The sequence below is a fragment of the Chlorocebus sabaeus genome, chromosome 20, assembly GCF_047675955.1.
Source record: "Chlorocebus sabaeus isolate Y175 chromosome 20, mChlSab1.0.hap1, whole genome shotgun sequence".
NCBI lineage: Eukaryota > Metazoa > Chordata > Mammalia > Primates > Cercopithecidae > Chlorocebus > Chlorocebus sabaeus.
This window is the reverse complement of record NC_132923.1, coordinates 54,915,980-54,939,669: the sequence shown is the minus strand read 5'-3', so window position 1 is coordinate 54,939,669 and position 23,690 is coordinate 54,915,980. Positions and strand designations below refer to the sequence as shown.

Genomic DNA, 23,690 nt, shown 5'->3' with positions numbered 1-23,690 from the left:
ATGAAAATGATAGAGATAAGAAATACTGAAAGTATTGCTGTTTTTTTGTAATAGGAATGCTATAGATGGTGATAGGTTAGAGACTTGAAAAAAGTTGAAACATTGTAGGAGAAGGTTTTGCTCTTGTAGCTAGCCTGATGGTAGCCCACCAGGACAGCAAGGATGTCCTTGTCACATATTGTTCTTGGCTGCTCTTGGCTTTCCTTGCTTTTGCTCTTTGTCCTGTGTTCTGTTACTACTTTATGGAACTACTGGTTGGAAACTAATTTAAACTTAAAATGCTAATTATTTCCCTCAGTAATCTTTTTTTAGAGCACTTATGAACAGTGTTTATACTCTCTACCTGATGTACCATACATTAATTCATATTTATGTACTTTAAGCATTTTTATGGACATTATTTTGTTTTAGAATTGTACAGGTAAGAAAAGTAATGTCTTAAATGTTTCATGTCAGTTTTGTAGATGACGTAACTGATTGTAGAGAATTTTGTACTTTTTTTTGTATTTGTTGAGTTGGATGGGAGCAGTGCTGGCTCCTTTGAATGTCCATCTGCTGATTCCTTTCAGTGTCAGTTTTAAATAAAGGGTATTTAAATGGAAATAAGTTATTGTGCCATAAGTATCTTACTGTCATAAATATCTTAGTTATTGTGGGGAAAAAACTGCTAAGATGAAGGTATTTTTTAAGATAATGCAATAGCAATTAATGTGTATACATTAAATAAGAAAGTAAGGCCAGTGGGTGTAGCAGAGCTTTCATTCCATTGCACAAATGAAAATTCTGTCTTGATTAGTGCTTATATTTTCTGTTTGTAAAATTTGTCACCGTTTATAAAAATCCATGATTAAATTTGTCATTATTTGGATTTACTAAAAAAGCCATTTAGTTTCCGATTATACAGAAAGTAATTTGTTAGGGTATTTCGTAAAGACGAAGAATCCAAATAAAGATGAATAAAAATAATTTTCTGACATATTGTAGAGAACCAAAAAATTATTTAATAAATGCCTGAGTTTATGACTGACGATAGACATGCATCATGTTACTTGAAAATGCTTTACCAAAATAATTTATATTATAAATGAGTTACAGTTTAATTTTCTTTCTTTCTTTTTTTTAAGGTTTCAGCAGAGCAGCTTTACCATTTGGGCTGGTGAGGCGAGAATTATCCTGTGAAGGTTATTCTATAGATCTGCGGTGCCCGGGCAGTGATGTCATCATGATTGAGAGCGCTAACTATGGTCGGACGGATGACAAGATTTGTGATGCTGACCCATTTCAGATGGAGAATACAGACTGCTACCTCCCCGATGCCTTCAAAATTATGACTCAAAGGTAAATATTCATGTGTTAATGTCCCATTTGAGCTGTTGTATCCAAATTAGAAAAATTATTACAGTTATTCCAAAGCAAATGGATATAGGCCACATCTCAGCCTATTTATTAAACTCTGTTGGGTTTTTACCTACTAATGTTGATTTCTACACTTTGTATTTTCATCAACATTCAAATATATAAATCATTCTAATATAGCTCGACGTATCAGAATATGTAATACATATTTCTTTGTGTTATATAAACATAAAATAAAAAACAAGAATAATATTTGAAATGTAATCTTAGTTTTTAAGTCTTCAAAAATTTGAAATACTTTTTGTAACATCAAGAATGTGTAAGTGACTAGGTCTTTGGCAATAGTTGCTCCTTACTTTTTTTTTAAAAAAATGAATAAACTTTGTTTTTTAGAGCAGTTTTAGATTCTTAGTAAAATCAAGTAGAAAGTACAGAGATTTCTCATATGATCCATATTCACACACACACAGCGTCTTTCACTGCAGATACTTGGCCCCACAGCAGTACATTTGTTAACAGTCCATGAACCTACATTGACACATAATTATCACCCAAAGTCCATAGTTTACAGTAGGATTGGCTTTTGGCATTGTACATTTTATGAGTTTTGACAAATGTATTCACCATTGTAGTATCATACAGAATACCGTCATGTGCCACATAATGACTTTTTGGTCAGTGATGGACCGTGTGTACCATGGTGGTTCCATAGATGCTAATGGATCTGAACTGTTGCCTAGTGACCTCTTAGCCATCATAAAGTCGTAATATATAAAGCCATCATAAAGTCGTAATATATGATGTATTATCTTTTCTATTTTAAATGTGTTTAGATGTACAAACACTTAACATTGTATTATAATTGCCTATGGAATTCAGGACAGTAATATACTATTCAGGTTGTAGCCTAGGAACAATAGACTATACCTTATAGTCTAAGTGTGTAGTAGGCTATACTGTCTAAGTTCATTGCTGTTCATGTAATGATAAAAGAGGCTGACAGTGCATATCTCAGAAAGTATCCCTTTGTTAATGATGCATAACTGGTTTCACTATCCTAAAAATCCTCTGTCCTTGGCCTGTTCATCCCTCTTATCCTCCTAACTCCTGGTAGCCACAGATATTTTCCAGATTGGCTTATTTCACTTAGTAATATGTGTTTACATTTCCTCCATGTCTTTTGTTGGCTTGATAGTTCATTTCTGTTTAGAATGGAATAATATTCATTGTCTGGATAGACACAGTTGATCCATGCACCTACAGAAAGACATATAGGTAGTTTTTAGGTTTTGTCAATTATGGATAGAGCTACTGTAAACATCAGTGTGCAGTTTCTTCTGTGAATATAAGTTTTCAGTTTATTTGGACAAATATAGTACAATTGCTTGATTGTATGAGTATGTTTAGCTCACAGTGGCTATACCACTTTCCATTTCTACCAGCAATGAATAGAAGTTCTTTTTTCTCTACACTCTTGCCAGCATTTGGTGTTGCCAATATTTGAAATCCATTCGATTAAGTGGGTATTGCTGTCTCATTGATGTTGTAATTTGTAATTCCCTAATGACATAAAATGTTCAACATTTTTAATGTACTTATTGTATTCTTATTATCATCTGTATATCTTTTTATTTTTATTTTTATTTTTATTTTTTTGAGACAGAGTCTCGTTCTGTTGCCCAGGCTGAAGTGCAGCGGCGTGGTCTCTGCTCACTGCAATCTCTGCCTCCCGGGTTCAAGCAGTTCTCATGCCTCAACCTCCTGAGTAGCTGGGATTACAGGTGCACGCCACCAAGCCTGGCTAATTTTTTGTATTTTTAGTAGAGACAGGGTTTCACCATGTTGGCCAGGCTGGTCTCAAACTCCTGAACTCGGGAAATCCACCCGCCTCAGCCTCTCAAAGTGCTGGAATTACAGGCGTAAGTCACCATGCCTGGCCTTGTATATCTTTTTGAATCTATTTATTCTTAACCCATTTTTAAAATTGAGGGTTTTTTTTTTTTTAGTGTTTAGTTTTAAGAGTTCTTTGTATATTTTTAGATAGCAGTCCTTCATCATATATCTCTTTGTCAAATATTTTCTCCAGTTTTTGGCTTGTTTTCTCATTCCTTCCAGTTAAGAGGTATCGTTTATATAGTTAGTTAAGACTTAAAACATACAAACAAGCAAACAGAATTAAATAACAAGTTCAACTTAAGAAAGCATACAACTAAGTATAGAATTCCTTGTATCCTTCAATGAATTATAGATAAAATATCCTTTTAACAGATTAAACACTTTCTGGCTTTTCTTCCTAGCAGATTTAGCTTTACTCAGTAGGTTAGAGAAGTCATAGAGAAGGCTATCAATATGGCAGATGTGTTAAGTCAAGGTGGAAAGTATGTTTTTGAATATTAAGTGGGAATTTCTGCCATCTTCAAATAGTATACAGATAGTTAAGGTAAACGAATTCTGATTTGGTTGTATTCTTTCTAGTTCAAACCAATGGTTGTTTTTTTTGTTTTGTTTTGTTTTGTTTTTTTTACCCTTGTATGTTGCCCAAGATGTTTTTAAAAATAAGGAAGAGACCAGTTGTCTTTTCTTTAAAATTTAGATTTAAGGAAAATTTTCCCCACATTCAAATTCAAGACAGTATAAAATTTGACATCATTGTTTGAATGTTCGAGGCACTGTAGTTTGTATTAAGTGTTAAAGATGGTTATAAATTGATGTTTAGCCACTTTGAAAATAGTATAATTGCCAGGTGCAGTGGTTCATGCCTGTAATCCCAGCACTTTGGTAGGCCGAGGTAGGTGGATCACCTGAGTTCAGGAGTTCAAGACCAGCCTGGCCAACATGGTGAAACCCTGTCTGTACTAAAAATATAAAGATTAGCTGGGTATAGTGGCAGGTACCTGTAATCTCAGCTACTTGGGAGGCTGAGGCAGAAGAAACTCTTCTGCCCGGGAGGCAGAGGTTGCAGTGACCCAAGATCATGCCACTGAACTCCAACCTGGGCAATGGAGTGAGACTCTGCCTCAAAGGGAAAAAAAAGAGAAAATAGTACCCTTGAGTAAGGTAGAGATGAATATAAAGTATACATATGTCCTAATATGATAGACTGCCTCAATTCCTGAGTTGAAATGTAAACTCTGATAATTTCTACTTTATTGAATTTGAGCAGTTTTCTTTCTTCACTGAGCCCCAGTTTATTAATTATAGAAAGTATATAATACATCATTGGTTAATTTTGTGTTTTAAAAATGATGTGTTTGAGAATGTGTTATAAACTTTAAAGCTATATAGATGATACCTGTTAACTGGACTCTTGCCTTCCCACATGTAAATATAATACAGAAAACTGCTGAGAATTGATATTATTTTTCTGTATTAGATACAAAACACCTAACTCTTGGCATCTTTTTTTTGTTTGTTTTAATTGTGGTACTCCGAGCATCTTAATTAGAATTTTCCTATATGTAAGATAGTATCAATAATTATTGCTTATATAGAAGAACTTGTCTTTTTTATATAAAAAAAATAAAAAATCCCAAAACCCTAATAGTTTAGCAGATTTTCCGCTTTATATTCCTCAAAAAATGTGATATTCAGTCATGTAGTGAAGGGAGACATGTTTATTTCTTTAATGTAGAAAGTTTGTCTTTGAAAATCTCACATTAAAACATTAGAATTTTTGCATTAAATTTGAAAGCCCCCCTTTTTTACATGTAATGATAGAGATGGGCATAGAAATTTCAGTACCATTAAAATCTGTTTTCATTGTATTTTGCTCCTCTCCTTTTATTTTTCACTCCCTTTCTCCCACTGTTATCTCTTCAGCAGTTGAAAATCAAGTAAATAAATACACTTGTAATTTAGGCTGTGGACATGGTAAAAGTGTTGTATTCACTCTCTATTTTCTATTTCCTGTTCATTTAAAAGTGTGAAACTAAAGGCTCTAGTAGTAACTGATTATAGTATACCGTCTTAAGTATTCTGAGTGGCTCATCCTAAAAAGTGAGAAAGGAAATGCTTTCTTAAAATGATATTTGTTTTAATATTTTATGGAACAGTCACCATTTAGTACTCATTAAAGGTAATTGTTGGGGGGACAACTTAAAAATATATAAACATTATAACACTTTGAATTCATTAACAAACCAAAAAACAAATCCTACTATTACTTTGAAGTATTTGATTAACAAATACATTAGAATTTTGCTAACAGTATTGTCTCTTTTCAGCACTTGGGTACAAACTAGTAGGTGTCTTAAAATGATATACTAGATTATACCTGAAGATCCTCTTCCCAAATTATAACTGTTTTTTTACTCTAAAAACCTGCTCACTGTTATCAAGGTGGTTTTGCTGCTTCGGATGATGCTTTATAACATGGCCAAGTTTTTAGCACTTTGGCCTAGAGATCTGAAAGTAATTATGTAAATATTTGCTGGTTTGTTTTTCAGTATTAAATGTGAGTTTCACATGCGTAGTTAGGTCTTATACAAAGCAATTTGTAGACATGTGAGTTTACCTTTGTAAATACAAAGAAGTACGAAACGTAATACGTACCATGTGAAGAAGATGGAGAAAATATGTGCTTGTTAGTCCCTATTGTAGTAAGGTGTATTTTGTATAAAATAGGCCCCCTGCCTCCCTTTTTTTATCGGGGGGATGGATTGAAATTGCCCAAGGAAAGTAAGGTTATAGCCTAGATTTATGGAACTAGCCTGGCTCCTTCAAAGCTTTTAACCAAAAAAATTTTTCTTAAGCACAGTTAAAGGTAGCACCTGACTAGAACCTCATAGCATACTTACATTATGTTTCTTTTTTTTTTTTTTTTTGAGACAGGGTCTCACTCCTTCACCCAGGCTGGAGTGCAGTGGCAAGATCTCTGCTCATTGGAGCCTCCGCCTCCTGAGTTCAAGCAGTTCCCCATCCTCAGCCTCCCAAGTAGCTAGGATTATAGGTGCGCACCACCATGCCTGGCTAAGTTTTGCATTTTCAGTAGAGATGGCGTTTCACCATATTGTCCAGGCTGGTCTTGAACTCTTGGCCTCAAGTGATCTGCCCACCTCAGCCTCCCAAAGTGTTGTTATTACAGGCGTGAGCCACTACACCCGGCCTATATTTCTTATTAAGTAAAATTCAGTATATTTTTGGTTGTTATACTATCCATTTAAATTTCTTGAAGTTTATTTTAGAACTGGGTGGCATATAAATAAATAGTGCAGCAAGCCATTGTTTTTACAGGTTTGGCACTTAAAGAGTAGTCAACAAAGAATGTAAAGGAGAAACAAGTGTCAACATAAAGTTGAATAGTTGCAGGTGAATAAATGATATCACCCACAGAGATTATGTAATTTGAGCACGCAAAACCTGCCAGACAACACCTGCATTTGAGGAGCAGCGGTAAAGTTGCCATGAAAAAAACAAACACACATGGGAGAATTAATGTCTTAGAAGCCAGTAGCAAATTACAAAAGAGATACATTAATTTTCTTGATGATGTTGAAGATTTTTATTCTATTTTGACAACTCAAATAAAAGAACATGTTAAGATTCTCAAGACAGGAGAGTTTCAAGATAGAAATCAAGAAATAGCAATTAGCCTTGCCTTGCATAGACCAGCAGGAATTAGGTAGTACTCTGGTCACATGGGACCAGATGGTGAATAAATATAAGACCTGAATTTACAAAGTAGGGATAAACTTCTAGGATTTTTATTCTATGAGAAAGGGAAAAACAATCTAGCTTTAGAACTTTAGGTGTAGTTTAATTAACTTAAGCTGTATAAGCAACAAAACTGATTTCAAAGCTCAGTGTTTTCTGAAAGGTTGGGATAATGGAAGTAAGCTCTAAATGTAGGCACCAGAATTATCTATTCCCTTTCTATATCCCATTCAATAACTTTTCTATTCTTGAATTTCCCTTTTCTAAACTTATCAGTATCCTAACCTATTATCTCTAAGTATAATAATTATACTTTATTTTACTTTCTAAACTCGAGAGCATATGGAGTGGTGACAACTTCTTGTGTGCCAGAGGGTTTGAAGGAATGTGTTGTTGCACATGTATGTGTGTTACTTTGTTCTGTGGTTCTTTACATTACATTGGATGCAGAGTGAGACTGGAAAATTGAGTGCATACTTCCACATTCAGTTAGAAGTAAGACTACATGGAAAGGACCATGTATGCCTTAGTCTGGAATAAGCAGAATGATCTTATCCTCTACCGTGACACCTCCCATTCTTGCCACCAGGAAAGGCATATAAATAGGGACTTCCTTTAGGGAATGGGAGAGTTTATAGGCTATGGCTTCTATTTTAAGGGATTTATTGAATACCAGATTATTAGAGCTACAGAGGAGCTTGAGGCTCATCATATTCTAATTCCCTTTAATTACACTTGGGGAATTGACTGTCATTATAGTTGGTACACTTTGTTCACATAGCTACATGTATATTCTCCTCACTTTTTAAAAAATCTCCTTGAGAAGGAGTGGCAATTTGATATTCTTTTTACTTTGCAAGTCTTTAGAAAAAGGTTGGATTATTTTCCGCAGGGGCTGAAACCTCAAATCGCCTGTACCTAGAACCTGATTCGTTTAATACCTTACTGGCATGAAAATGTATTCATAAATAACTTTGAAGTTCAATTTTGCTATCTACACTTTTAACATGTCTGTTATTTTCAAATATACTAATAGATACTAATTTTATATAAAATATTTAAACAAAGGAGATACTTAATGCACACACACACACTCCCCTTTACTATGGGAAGTGGTGAATATTGGAAGCCTTTCAGAATTTAATCAAGAAAATTCATTAAAATGCAGTCACAGTTCTGCCAGTTTACTCTGGGATACTTCATGAGTATAGATTTCAGCTTGTGTATACCCTCCTTGACATACAATTCTCTCAACTTTTTACATTGATCATTCATTCTTCATAAAGAAGATTTATATCCAAGTCACAGCTATATGAAAGATACTTTTATTTAATTAATATGTATTTTCTGACTTCTTCTATAGGTAACAATAAACTGTAAACTCATGTTTCTAAAATCTTCATATTTCTTCCTCATTAATGGCATTTTCCAAAGGGAAAAATTAGTGCAGTATGTCTTTTATGGTGTTTCATAGTATTTTGGGGTTGGTATATTTTATTCCTGAATTATTATTAATGCTTACTAGTCAGGGTTACTCTTGCTTAGCATATGCATTCTCATAGGATTTAAACCTGCCATGTCTCAGAAACTGCATTCTTACCCTTATGTTATTTATCCCAAGTGATTTTATCTACTTGACATGTCAGGTTTATCCACCACTTGTCCATTAGGGTGAAATACATACGGGGGCAATGAAGTAACTCAGCTGCTCCTAACCCATCATGTCTATGCAGTCTACTTAGGTTATTTTCTGTTGGTTGATGGATTTCTACTAATTCTCTCACTCTTGGCCTACTTGTTTCAAGATAGCTAACTGGTACTACAAGCACATCTCTGTGGCCAATCTACTAATATAGACTCTTGAACTTTAGTACAGTAATAAATAACCATTAAAGCTCTTACTGGTATACCTGATTGGATACATACTTTGGATGTCACTTACTGATGGACATTTAAAGCAAAGCACTGATAGGAAGAGGAGACTATTGCTAGTAATAAACATGAACCATATTAAACATTCACATTTAGTGTGCAAGAAAGACTAATAAATTATGAAATGTTTTAGAAGATACATTATCTAAATATCTTTTATGACCCTGCTTATCAAATGTAGAAAAGAGAGAAATAATGTCACGTCAAAAATTCTGCCCTATAGGATCCTTGGTTTTTCCCTTTTTTTTTTTTGGACTGGATCTTATAGCTGGAGTGCAGGCTCTGCTCAATGCAACCCCAGCTTCCCAGGCTCAAGTGATCCTCCCACCTCCGTCTCCCACGTACTGTTACTACAGGTGCATGCCACCACACCCAGCTAATTTTTGAAAAATTTTTGTACAGACAGGGTTTCCACCATGTTGCCCTGGCTCGTCTCAAACTCCTGGACCCAAGAGATCCGCCTGCCTCAGCCTCCCAAATGCTAGGATTACAGGTGTGAGCCACCAGGCCTGGCTCTGTATTTCCTTTTAAAATGAAAATTAGTAAACATTTCTACTAGATGTTGAAAACTGCAGATACAGATGTGAATTGGCTCATTTTCACTGGTACTTCCCATTAATTTAGGGTATTTTTACCCTTTATATTATGTCCATTGATTGGTTGAGGAAACCAGAGTAATTTTTCCATAAGGAGGTTACATTATTGGTCTTAAGTATTCCCTAAGGATTATTCAGTGAAATTCAGAAGCTTGAAAGATACTTCGAAAGTTTGAATTTTATTTTTTAACAGACATAGACTGGATAAGGGTAAGGGAAATTAGTTTTTGAAAGCAAAGCCATATCTCATTTCAACTTTGGTGATTTTGCTTTAGTTTTTTATTTTTAGAAGTTGTCTTTAGTTTTGAAACCAAAGCGGAGAGATGAAGAAATAAGATCAAAATCAGTAGAAGTGAACACAAACATATTTGACCTCTACATTTCAATATGATCATAATGATCTTTTTATAGTGCTTTTCATATCCTTAGGGATTATTATGTATTCTGCCTTTGTCGTTTGAAAGGTGAGTATTATGGATGGGATGACAATGGTATTTCTGTGGTGTCTATATCATCATATACCTTGTAGTTTTTTCCACTCACCTACAACATTTCTTCCTGTACACTAAAACATCGGTTTCTATTTGCAAAGTGTGACATTTAAACAAGTTAATTGACAGAACTGTTTGATTGATACCTCTAAAATGTACTAAACAATCAAGTATTAAATTTACTTACTGTCTAAGGAACATTATTGTGGGTAATTAGGTTCGTGGTGGCGTTTTACTAATACACATTTATCTAAATGAATGACCATGAGATCTGCTTTCATAAGACTATTTTCAGATACCCATTCAAGGACTTCGTTGTTCTTAAGTATGATTTCAGTATGGATCTGCTTGTTGATGTCATACTGATAGTATAAAAATTTTGCTTACAAGCATCATTTTAAAAAAGTTATGCTTTGAACAGATAAGAATAGATGTTCAGTTACAGTTGTAAAGAATGGAAATGAAATTTTATTTTAAAGTTTCACATCAAAGCAAAGTCACTATTTTTGCTTGGAATTTGGCATTTTCTTTTTTTCTTTTTTCTTTTTTTTGACACCAAAATTCATAGACAAATGCTACTGAAATGTAATATAATGCATGTTTTCTACCAGTTAAAAAAAGAACAAGTTGTAAAGTATAACGTCACTTAAGAGTTTGGAATTGTTTTTAGTATGCTCTAAAATTTCCCATTGGCATTTTTATTAGGAAAATAATAAAGTTTATTAAAGTTTTGGAATAATGTCACTGAAATATGCTGTTTATTAATACTTTTAATTTAATAATAAATAATAGCAAACATAATTTGGGGTAAAATTGAGACTTTTCCATTCTAATTATTCTTGTACATTTTAAGGAGATTTCTAAGTAAATAAAATGCCTATCTCTATTTAATAGAGAAAACATCTTCCTCATTGGTTTACCCGAAATCCATATTTTGTTTTCATACTAGGTTAGGAACACAATAGCAGTGATGGGTCAGTATACTGTATTGACTAATTTTATTGAATGAAGAGAAAGAGAAAAAAAATACATATGTACATACAGGTCTGTTTTTTTCTTTTTGTGGGGAACAGGGTCTCACTATATTGCTCAGGGAGATCTTGAACTCCTGAGCTCAAGCTATCCTCTTGCTTCTACCTCCTTAAGTGCTGGAATTACAAGCATGAGCAATCACTCCTGGCGAGAAAATTTGATATTAAATTATTTAAAGATCTTAAACTGTCATTTATTATGACCATATTAATTTTCCATATATTCTACACTGAAATTGCATACCAAAACTATGATAGTAACAGCAGCAGCAACAACACCACAAAACACCAGTATCTACTTTGTACATTGTCTGAGGAGAATAATTGTGAGTAATTAGGTTTCTCATGGCATTTTACTAATACATATTTTTGTGTCTTGCATATATTAAAGACTCATTCTTTTTTCTCTGCTATATATTTTCTTTAAGTATATTATAACAATGTAGTTAGATTTTTTTAGTGCTGTTTGTTACTCCACTGTTAGTTTTAGAGGTAATACATCTCTTTTGGATGTTACAAGGAAAAATCTCATGAAAAAAAATAGAAGTAAATGATTTTGTAGTCTTTAACACATTTAAATTTTGTGTAAATAAATCAAATATATTTTGAAACTAACACGTCACAGTTCTCTCAAAATTTGTTAACATGTCATATATGAAGACCAAGAAAGACATGGTTTTATAACTCATCTGTCTATATTACTCGTGGCTTTAAGAAAGTATCTGAAATGAGAGTTGCTCTATTTAAGTTGGCTTGAGACGATTCCAGTGGTCTTTCTGTTTTTTTTTTCAGATTGCAAATCTGTTATTGTTAATGAACTCACCTGTAATTTGTGAAAATCTTACTCTGTCTCTAAAGATAGATTCATGGTAAACCCATGAAGGTAATGATTCTTAACACATCACAGCCCTTCACTTGCACAGGTTTCTTCTAAGGCATTTGAACATGTTCACGGGATCAAATATATATAGTAAAAATTTGCAGAAATACAATATTTAAACACAATCTTTAAAGGCTTTGATTTCATTCTCTGACTTTTCTGTTAGACTTCCCCTCAATTATGGTGGCTTAGGAATAGCCAAGCGCATTTAGAGATCCAGGTAGGTGGAAGTTCAGTTGGTGTTAAATTCAGTCTAGGTTTAGTGGAGTTATTTTTACATGGTTTGTAGACACTTGTGTACAGTTTTGTTACTGCTAACTGTTCTGGTGAAGAAATGGCCTCTAGAAATACTTATGTTACTCATCATACTTCCTTCCTGATCGTGACATAAATGTGCAAAGCCAGATGTCATATTGCAATTTAAATATGTCTTATGACACCTGAGATATGTGGGTAGTGGAAGAGAAATAATGTTTATAGTGTACGGAGCCAGAAGCTAAGTCTAGGGAAAAATCGTTTCATTCATTGCATATATATAACATTAAGGGGCATTTGGTTTTCATAGATACCTAATCCAAAGAGAAGTTTTCTCCAGATATTCTTGGTGGAATATCTAGAGTACACAGAACACATGACAAGGATAGTACTTAAAATTACAAATGTACCATACTTTCCCCCTCCTGATGAGTATAATATCAAATAGAATTTGTCAGAATGCCAGTGTTTGTAAGGCACAGGCTGGAGCAGTGTAGCAAGCACAAGCTCTTGTGGCAGTGTGGGTGCATGTTTTATGCATCACAACTATCAGTAGTAAAAAACAAATTTGGATCAGCTGTTCATGGGAAAAGCAACATTATAGAAAGTAAATATGAACTTTTTACATGAAGAGGCAGTCATAGACTATGTCGCTAAAAAAAACCTGAAGTATTAGAAAGGAATGTCAGGCAGTTAATTAAAATGTTATTTTAGCTTTCTGGATTTTGTTGGTTGCGGTTCTTGTTGGCTTTTACAAATTTATTTCTTGTGATTCTTTTTTTCTAAATAGCCATTCACTTTGTTATCTAATTTTCTATATGTAATTTTTCTATTTTGTTTTTTATAGAAGGACTCTTAAATTTTACAAGCTATAGACCCTACAAAACTTGAATTCACGCCTACCTTTTTTATTTATCAGGTGATAGTTTCAAGAAATTGGTATAGCATTCCGCTGGACATTCATTGGTTGATGTGTACATTTTAGGACATTTCATTGTATCTTTAGATATCTTCTTTGTATTTCAGAGATTTAGGATTTGGGAGAAGAGAGACTGAAAGATTGAAAATTAAATTCATTTTTTAAGGGGCATTAATTAAGTTTATAAGCTAAAACATTATTTAGTAAAAGATTTGAGCTAGAATAACCCATTTTCACAGTTTATATTAAATACTTGGCTTAAAGCCCTCCTATTATAATATGGACAAAACTAAATGGAGGAATAAATGTATTTTAAATAAATTTCACTAATATATTTTGCTTTTATACTCTCCTCCCCCTACTTCTCCTCCTTATTTTTGAAAGTTTCCCTCACCCTCAACTCCCATTACAGACTTTATGTGGAGAAAACTATTATTTAAGTTACTTTTTTTTAGTAATGGTGTTTCTGCTAGATCTATAATAAAAAAAACTTTTAGTAAATGAAAGCTTTTTTTTTTTAAGTATTACTCTTAGAACTTACAAAAATGACACAGGAGGAGAATGTATGCTGATTTTTAAATGATATTTTATAATTTGGTAAATTTTTTCATACATTTGATTATCTTATGACATCCTAAAATGTTCTTATCATTAATATAATTCTATATATATAACTTGAAAGAATGTAAGTAACTTTTGAAATCTAATTGTGAAATGTGTGAATGAGACTATACCTTTGAAAATGTACAAAAACAGATATGTTAGATAGAGAGATATGGTCATAACAAATATATTATCTAATAAGTTGATTCAAGGCACTTATATATATCTTGCCATTTATTTCATCCCTTGATGAGTAGACCTTTATTAAGCTGTGATGATTACTGAATATAAAATGTAACCAAGATTATTTTTTATTCAAATATAATTTAAATATTCATCAAAGAGAAGTTATGCTTGAGACTGACAGAGACTATTAACATCAAAAAATATAATTAACTGCATTGGGTATCATGAAGCAGAGTTAGCCAAATAGCCGAGAGGTCTAATTGCTCTAGAGTTTGAGAAGCAATGGTTTTATTTTATGCTGTAGCTGTGGAATTAATAGTAATGCGGTTTCCTATGTGGGCCAATTAAAAGCTGCCTGTTAAGGTTCATTGCTCTATAGGAAACCCATTGAATATCGCTTAGTAAACAGGATTGACATGTCAGTGTGTACAAGAAGATAAAATAGAATAAAAACCATGAAAATGAGAAGTAGTATTAAAAGAACTGTCTTTGAAAACAGCTCATAAAACTCTTTAACATTAGTGTTATAGTGGGTGTTGTGAAGTGCCTCCCACATGTGCCTTTCAGGATCAGGCACTCTTTCTTCCAGCTGTCAAGAGAGTTGCCTGCTGCTGGGCTCACAGCTGAGTCCCTCCGCAGGAACTGTCACGGGCTGAAGGGATCTTAAACTCTTCTCCCCAGAGGCAGCCCCCAGTGAATCCCAGTGAATACCAGAGTACAAAGGATTGGCCTCCTCATCTTTTGCTTCATTTCAGGGACATCTCTGAAGGTCTCTCCCAACTCCAGAGCTCCCTCCCTGAGGAATTTGCTGGGCTTTTGTTTCGACTGCACTGGAGTCGAAACACCTTCTCACTCTCCCCAACCCTGCATCTGTCATGGCTTCACTGATAGTTCTAAGAGCACTCCCAGTAAGCGTCTTAGAGATCCTACCTCAAATCATACTTCCCTTGTTATCCAACCAAAGAAAAGTACTAACATTAAATGTAAAAATATTGACTATATACTTCATTGGAATCTAAGAAAAGTACTAACATTAAAGGTAAATGTAAAAATATTGACTATATACTTTATTGGAATCTAGTAATTAAGTATAAAAACTAAAGGTTTTAAAGGAAAAAAACAACCAAAAAAATCCCAATTCAGGTCTAAGAATGGCTTTTTTCACTCAAAAAGTTTATCTTTGTCTTGTCATCCTTTTTCTTTAATAAAAGTAATATTTTGACCTTTGTGACTCTATTAAGCTTTTTAACTGAATACAAAAAGAAAGTGCTTCTGATTGAACCCGAAAGATTTTGCCTTGCCTTGGCTGTAGAGGTTTAGAAGTGGGCAGACGTTCTAATGGCATTTTGACATTAATGAGGTTGCTGAAATGGAAAAGTTTAGGGGTCAAAGATAAGAGCAGCGGCAAGTTCTTCTAGTGTTTTTTTTTTTAATATAATGTCATATCAAATATGCTTAAGAAGTTGACCATGATTCCTTATATAGAATATGTAATGTTATATATGAGTGTGCTACTTTAAGTAGTATACTTTTTGCAAATAAAAAAAATTCTAAGACTGTAACTATAAAACATGTCCCCTCAGTCCATTAATATGTTTAGTTGTAACTTCTGCAAAACATGTAAAAAATCTTAAAATTGCTTAATAGATTTTATTGCGTACAATATGATAATGCGTATAGTGCGTCTTTAAACTGCAGTGATAAAGCTGTTTTCCTAGTCATTCATTATTTAATGTGCTTACTCTGTTTATATCTGTGGCATAAGAGTGCATGTTAGCTTTCAGAAGAGCACAACATTTGCTGCTTCACAGCACACGGCCCTCCACTCCCAAGCCTACACATGGTGTTAGTGATAGTTAAAGCACTCAAGACTAACGTTTTATAGATTTTGATGAACTGAGCCTTTCAGACAAGTTACTGATATGAAGTTAATTCAGGCTAGGAGTATAATATGGGAATAGAGGCTTTTTGCTTTCACTATCACTTTTAAAAACTTCTACAAACTGTTTATGTAAACTATAAATCAGATACATTTTAATTCGGTTTGTATCATATGGTTATGGAACCATGCATGGCTTCTGAAAATGATATCTTGTCTTTCATTGATTGATTTGCTGCCGAATCATTACTGGGTTCTGAGACATACAAGCAAATGTACCAAACACTCTAACAGTATTTAGTAACAACTGATAAGAATATATTAATATATTTGTTAGAGTACAGGCTGATGTTTATGGAGTTAATACATTTTAAAATAATGTAGAGTGTTACCCAGTGCATATGATTCAGAGATTCTTAAAACAGTGACTAACCCCTCAAAGGCTCTGTAGTCTGGTGAAGAAGAGGAAATAATGTACAGAAATAACTGTGATACCAAATCTCCCTTATAGTGTAACAAACTTTCAAAACCTGATGGAGAAGGGAAAGTGGTAAGTTACGGCCTGAGAGGGGAAAAATACTGTATGCTCAGGGGATACTGAGAAGGTCTGTTCAGGGAGCTATTCAGCTTCTGTCCCCCTTCTTTCACACTCTGTAACATGCAGCATCTTCGCCGGCTTTCTTCTTCCTTTTGGGCGTTTTGAGTGAATTCCCTTCTTTCACTTAAGCTAAGGAGGAAAGGATCTTTCAAAGATTGTGTTTATGTAGGTCTCAAAAATTATGAAAATAGTCCTACAAAATATCATATTTAAAAAATTATTTTTAACTCTGTAATGTCAGCATGGAAAATAGCACTAGGATTTGAGTCCTTAATATTAACTCCGAAACAGTAAGGATTTCAATCTTTTTATAGCAGAGAATAGTAATGTACAGTTTCATGTTCCCTTGTTAATTTTTATCTGTATAGATATTATTCAAATGTGGCATATTTATGGTATTACTGTTTCCAAAATTACAGGTATTTCTACACTTTAGGATATAACGGCACATAATGTCTTCTACCACTTTTTCTAAAACCAGCATCACAGATGAATAAAAAGTTATCTGGCTGGGCTCAGTGGCTCATGCCCATAGTCCCAGAACTTTGGGAGGTGGAGGCGGGAGGAGTGCTTGAGGCCAGGGGTTTGAGACCAGCTGGACCAAAATAGTGAGACCCCATCTCTATAATAAATAAAATATAAAATTATATTTCCCCTCCCTCCCTTTCTTCCTTTCCTACTTCTTCCTACCTGTGATCAGTTGATCTGTCCGTGTATCTGTCTGTCTTTTTAAAGATAATTTCTTTTTGTGAGTGCGATGCAGCAAAAGGACACTTCCCTTGATTTGTGCTTTTTAGAAAGAACTCATTGGGAAATAGGCTGTAGACTGAATGCTTATGAGTTGGTGTTCAGTTATCAAGAATGCCATCAGCAATGCCTTGTTGCTTTCTTATCAGCTACTTCCTGCTGTCAGCTTGGCACTTATTTCAATAGAAAAGGATTTGCATCAAATGTAATGCCTTATTATATACGGCTAACATGGGGTTTTTAATTGTGCAAACACATGAGACTCCTGCAGTGGTAGTCAATTTGATAAAAGGATTAGATTATGAATGTTTTGTCATGATTAAAGATCAGTTGAGATTTATCAGAAGTAAGCCAGTGAAATTTGTCATATATTTATCAGTCAGGTGAGACTCCATTAATCTGAGAGTATATGAACCCCAAGTAGCCATCTCTTTATAAAAAATCTGCTGAATTTGATTATTTATGTTCAGGTGACAAGTGCTAAGGATTGTTTTTGGCCTTCGCTGCTTGCTCTGCTGCTCAGAGTATCCCAAGAGTCTATGTCTCTAACTTTTGGTCATTATTATTATTATTATTATTTTAATCTCATCTTATAAAATAGTTTGGTAAACATATACACAAAATTTCTGTAGTTTTTATTAAAGAAATGACAACTAGTATATATCTCAAGACGTTTTGAGTTGTTCCTTTGATTAAAAAACCTTCAGTAAAATACAGAAGATTGAGAATTCCAACTTAGAAGGTATTTAAATTGAGTACTTCTTGCTGTAAACAAGACTAGGCATTGAGATAGATTGAAAAGAAGCCTGACACAGCAGAAAGGTGAAACTACAGTCCTAGACACAACTAAAATCACTGTATGATGATGCCTGATACAATAGTACCCACCATTCTTAGAGTGTTTGGGAAATAATATAAACAAGGTCGTAAGTTTACTGTGTAATTCTAGACATGGAAAATAATTAGTGAGTTTAGTAGCAACTAAAATGCAAAATATAGAAGAGATGCCATAAAGCAGAATGTGATTCATTTCCAAATTAATTATACAGAGCTGCTGCTCTAGGAAAAGACTACTTCAGGTTTGGGTAGTCAGGGAATATAATCCTGTTTGTCCAGCATCGTTTGTATTGGCTTTCTGTGTACCACCTGTGTGGCTGATGAATCCTGCTTATGTGTTTGCCTCCCTCAAGTACATAACAGGGAGATCCTGTTATTAGGATTGCGTTGAGGGCACCACTGGGAGTTGGAAAAGAGCAGTTCCTCAGACTAGAGGCATAGTATCCTAAGCTCTGATAATTTTCTACCTCAGGGACTTAACGGTCCTTCAAATGGATCTTCTTATTAAGGAAGAGATAGTTCAAGAAGTGTGCATAGTAATTTATGTGAGAACTCAGTTCAGAGGATTTGCTAGTGTGCTGGCTGTTTTAAATTACATAGATACCAAGATTCTCAGAGTCTACGTAGAAAATATTGCCTTTGTTAGGATGATTTTTGTAGGGACGAGTACTAAGCCATGCTTATGGAGTAGATAATATAGTAGACAGATGCTTAGGAGAGAGATCTTTCAGTTACAGTGATTCCTCTAGCCTGTGGTGTTAGTAAGTCAATGAGATTCTCTGGGCCTTAGTATATCGAACCTGTATTAATGAAGAATTATATTAGATCAGTGATTTTTAAACTGGATTTCTTGGAGAAAACCCTCAGATTGAGGGGTGAGTGAAGTATATGGGAGGAGAGAGCAAAGGGATTTTTCAGTGGTTTGGAGCCGAATTTCACTACTATAATTCCAGACCTGTCTCAACTTCTATTTCAAATCCATTCAATTAAACAGGATTTTTTTGTTCATTTTTTAAGTAAAATTTTTCATGGCAAAGAGATTGTATTGCCAGAATCTGATACTGATTTGGTGCTACTGTATTTGATGATGATATATAACTTATGCTCATATTTGTTATTAAGCACATACTTGCTAATAACATTTTTAAATTAAGGGAGAAGGATCCTCTATTAGAACAGAATACTTGTATGAAAATTCCAGAGGGGAGTTGGGATGTAATTTGACCATGAGGGTAGACTGTCAATAAGTAGATGGTAAGGTGAGTTCCTTCTGTGTGGGAAAGAATGACATAAGGAAACAGATCAAATTTGAAATTCGGTAGTTAACAGAAAAAGATTCATGACTTTCTAAATAATTATGTAGCACTTTGTTTTTAGAATAAGACTTTTCACTTTGTTGAACCTTTGGAGAAACATGAACTATATATTTCCCTTGCCCTCCAACATTAACTTATTAATTCAATTTATATATTCAGATATTGTTTGCTCATTCTTTTTCACTCCCTTCTACACAAGATCCTATGAGTTTGTTTATAAATTATGTCAAATATTTTACTGCCAAGATATTTTAGAAGTTGCAAGAGGAAGAGAAATTACTTTAAAATTAAAGTAATAATTAGTAGTGTTTATTTGACTGAAAATTAAGCTTATTGAAGAAATACTGTATGTGAACATGAAAGTTGGGAAAGATCCAGAATTTGTTTTGTGTAATGAATAACAGTGCTTTCTCACCTCTTGATTAAAAAAAAAAAAAAAAAAAAAAAAAAAAAGAACTTACAGAACATAGAGTCATTTTAATAAAAAATGGGAAGTATTTCTGAGTCAGTTAAATACTTTGACAAAGATGCGTATTTTAAAGCCACAGTTCAAAAGTCTTATGATTTTATTTCTATACTTTCAGTTTGATTTGTATAGGAAGTTCTGTCAGCATATGTTGGCCATACTGTAATCAAAATGAGGTCTGTAAAAGTGGAAATTGTATTAGTTATCAATGAGAATAGAAAATCATTTGTTTTGTATTCAGAGATTTATAATACTGACTAAATGACATCTCATCAAACATCTCAGGAGTCAGAATAAAAATCTTTATGGCATAATTTTCTTCTTTTCAAAATGATATCCAAACCAAGGGAGTAATCTTTAAGGTGAATTTAAAATAGCAACAACACAAATCTAGTTTACTCAATTCTGTCCTCTAAAACTCCTTTTAGTTGCAGGTTCTTTTGCATTATTTCAAACTCTAATCCTCTGAGCGGGTAATTAACGGACCAGAAAAGCCATTTGTGGAAAAGAAGAGCCATAAGGGTGAAAATATTTCTTCACTGAATGATCTTTAAGAAGTAAATAATTACAAACGGAAAGGATTTGGGATGACCAATCTAAATCTGAGGATAATTAGAAGGAATAGAGTATGAAAATCGAAATGCTTGGCATGTACAACAATTCTCATATCATAACAAGACTAATTAAATATTTAGAAACCAAAATCCCCTCACAATTTGAAGAAAAATAACGCACGACAAAAGGGTCTGTAACTTTGCAGATAATTAGCAAGGGTTATAGGAAGGAAAAACATCACAGATTGGCTCCAAGGCTCTGCAAGGTCATGTCTTATTACGCTGTGTCTTTTATATAGTCTGGTAACAAGTTTCTTGCTAATTTAATCTAACTAGGGCATCCCATAGCGATTTCCCATTTCCCTTGTTAAAAAAAAAATGTGATAGTTTCTGCAAGTGCAAACTGCAGTAGGTTAACATTTTTATAAATAATTGCTCTTAATTGATACAGGTTGTAATATTTTTAGAATTATTAAAAGTGAAGGCTTTGAAAATTTAGACACAAAAGCATTATTTTTTTAAGTATTACAAAATTTTATGGTTTTTAGTCCCACTTAATTTTTTTTATTTCTTTCATTAAGTAGTTAGACCTGACGACCCTGTGAATGAAACAGTCTCAGTGGCATGCTTTGTAAATAAATACTTCTTATCTTGCTAATAAAAGCAAGCACATTTATGTTGAATGTGCATTTCTGCAAACAAGAGATTTTGTACTGGATTAATAAGGCTCAGAGTGAGTCAAGCCTAATTTGCATTAAACTGACCCCAAGGTCCCGTAAAAACTGCAAGGAATTTCAAAGGTTTCCAAAACATAGAAAGTTGTTTTTAGAAAATCAGCATTGTCATTTCAAAATGCTTATTTTAGTAATTAATGTGATATTTTTAAGGAAATTTTTGGAGTTTCTAAGTTGTAAATGAACTAAATATTAAAGTATGCATGCTTTGTGTTTATAAATTGTGGAATAATATTTTACTGAAATGCAAAGACTACGGGAAGATGTTATTCTGCTTTCATAGACTGAAAAAAAGCATGACACCCTCCTAGAGTTGATTTTCCATAGGATTTTACTGTCAAGCTTTTGTTGACTTGCCACCGGTTACTTGATTTTTACTTGGGGAGTGAGGACTTTCTGTTTCTCTTATACCCTGTACTCTTTTTCAGTCAAATAGATTTATGTTTACACATTGAAAATACAGAAAAACATTTTGCATTTTTGCTTATGATTATCATTTTAATAAATACAATTTTAAAATAATTTTTATAAATGCAATTTCAAGGATTTAATCACAGGTACAATTTAAAAAATCAGGATTATATTTAAAACTGTAAAAAGTAGGAAATTGAATGTAATAAAAATTATATTGTTTATTTTTCCCAAATTATGTATCTCTGAGTATACCAGTATTCATGCACACTATGCTAGAGATTCTGAAACTAACTTTATTACAGTAATGATTTCAAAATACTTTAAATAACACAATATTCTATAATGCAAATTGTATAATATCCTAACATACCTATAGAATTAAATTCTATATGATGGTTAGAAATCTAGTCTACACAAATTATTAAATAATGAGCAATAGCTGTGTGACAAATGGTAAAATTGTTACAGAACTCCTCTTTTTTGCCACATTAATTACACACCATTTAGCTTCCTAATGTTATGTTTACCTAGCAATTAGTTAAGCTCACAAATCATCATTAATAAATATTTAAAGAAAGCAAGACCTACTTTCCCTAGCTGTATAGAATAGAATTTAGATGATAAAATGGCATTTCATTATAAAATAAAAAAACTTTTTGAAAAGGTTTGATTTAACATTCAACTCCGTTTGTCTCTTGTATCTGTGAGGGTGATTGTAACCTTGTATCTTGAAGCATATTTCTTTGTATTCCCTCTCCATATACTTGATTATTTTGCCTGAGCAAATCTATTTGCATTGATGCCTACCTATTTATGTTCTAAAGTTATGTGCTGTATGTATAAAATTTTGTTCTAAATTTGGACTAAAAAAGACAGTGGCTAGGTCATTTGGAATTTGCTAGTGTATACAGGGAAGTGATTGGTAGTTAAAGAGTACTTATCCCCCCTTCCTTTTAAATAGGTAATCTATTTCATAAGAGTTTATTATTGGCATTCATAATACAAAGCTATATCCAAATTGACAGAATTCTGTGAGAATCAGGTATTGCTGATTGAAGCAAAATTGTATGTCTGGTGTTTATTTTCTGTTAACTATATTTATGAGCAGAAATAGCCAGATAATCATTAATCATTATTTAATTTTTTCAAAAACACCAGATTCTTATATGCTAGGCATATAATCACCTCCAATAAGAATTTATAAGTTGGCAGCTTCCTTTTTCTTTTATTCTTTTCTCTTAAACTCCCACTTTCTAGTAGTTTCTAAATTTTTAAAACTTGTGTACGTGAACAGAATATAATTTACTTATTAATGTATAATTTATTTTTACTTAGTAATTGAGGCTCAAGAATGAATGTAAATCCTTGAGCCTCAATTACTAAGGAAAAATTCATATTGCAGTAATTCATCTGTAGATATTCTGTTGTTTAGCGTATACAATTCACCTAAGGATGTGGTTTAAGCTCTTCCAGGAACTCCTGTGTATGTTTTGTTTATACTTGGCACTATGAAAAGGAGTATCATTACATGATACCTTGGTACCTTGAAAGCATTGATTTCACCTCCAAAAAGTGAGTACTTTTAACTGAGACAGAAAGTAGTAACTCAGGGAGGAAAAAAAAAGTCTTACCATTGCTAGTATTTTGTAATTGAAGTTTAATAAATACATAGCCACTAAAATATTTAAATTGATGAAGCAATCTTCATCAAACATGCAGACTCAATAAAAGATTGCACTAATTCTTTAATTAATAATTGTATAATTTCAAATTTAAGCAAACTTTAATTTTTTAGTTTCTGTCATGATATACTGAGCTTTTCTGTTGAATGCTGGAGTATTTGTTCAAGGCGGTAGATTTTGCATTTTTAATCTTCCTTAGAACTGTGGTGAATAATGGCCCCTGGCAGGAGATAATGAAATTTTCTTAATTTATATTTTCAAGAAGAAGCTTCAATTGAAAATGGCATCCTATGGCCTGGAGACATAGCTCTAGTGCAAGTTTCAGGGGAACTGCAGTAATAATGCAGTGCCATTGGTGACAGGGAACCATGGGACAGTGAAGAAGTAATTTAAGGAAGAAAAGAAAATGCACCAAAGCTTTATTGTAGCATATCTAATGATCTGCTGAAGATTCCCAATGGTTTTTGGAGCATGACTGGAGAAACTAATGTTATCTTGCCAAAACAGAAGCCCCTGCTTAATCAGCAGAACAAGACTATTGATTAAAACACCTCTCACAATA

The 23,690-nt window shown here is 33.3% G+C and overlaps 1 protein-coding gene across 27 annotated transcripts in view; it reads left to right on the top strand.

The window, feature by feature from the left end:
- The window catches only part of ADGRL2 (adhesion G protein-coupled receptor L2), a 694,457-nt gene that overhangs the window by 606,499 nt on the left and 64,268 nt on the right, over positions 1-23,690 (top strand). For all 27 annotated transcript variants that reach the window (XM_073007173.1, XM_073007178.1, XM_073007179.1 and 24 more), the window contains one exon: positions 1,125-1,338. In XM_073007173.1, coding sequence (XP_072863274.1) covers positions 1,125-1,338 — 214 coding nt within the window. The remainder of the gene's footprint in view (positions 1-1,124; positions 1,339-23,690) is intronic.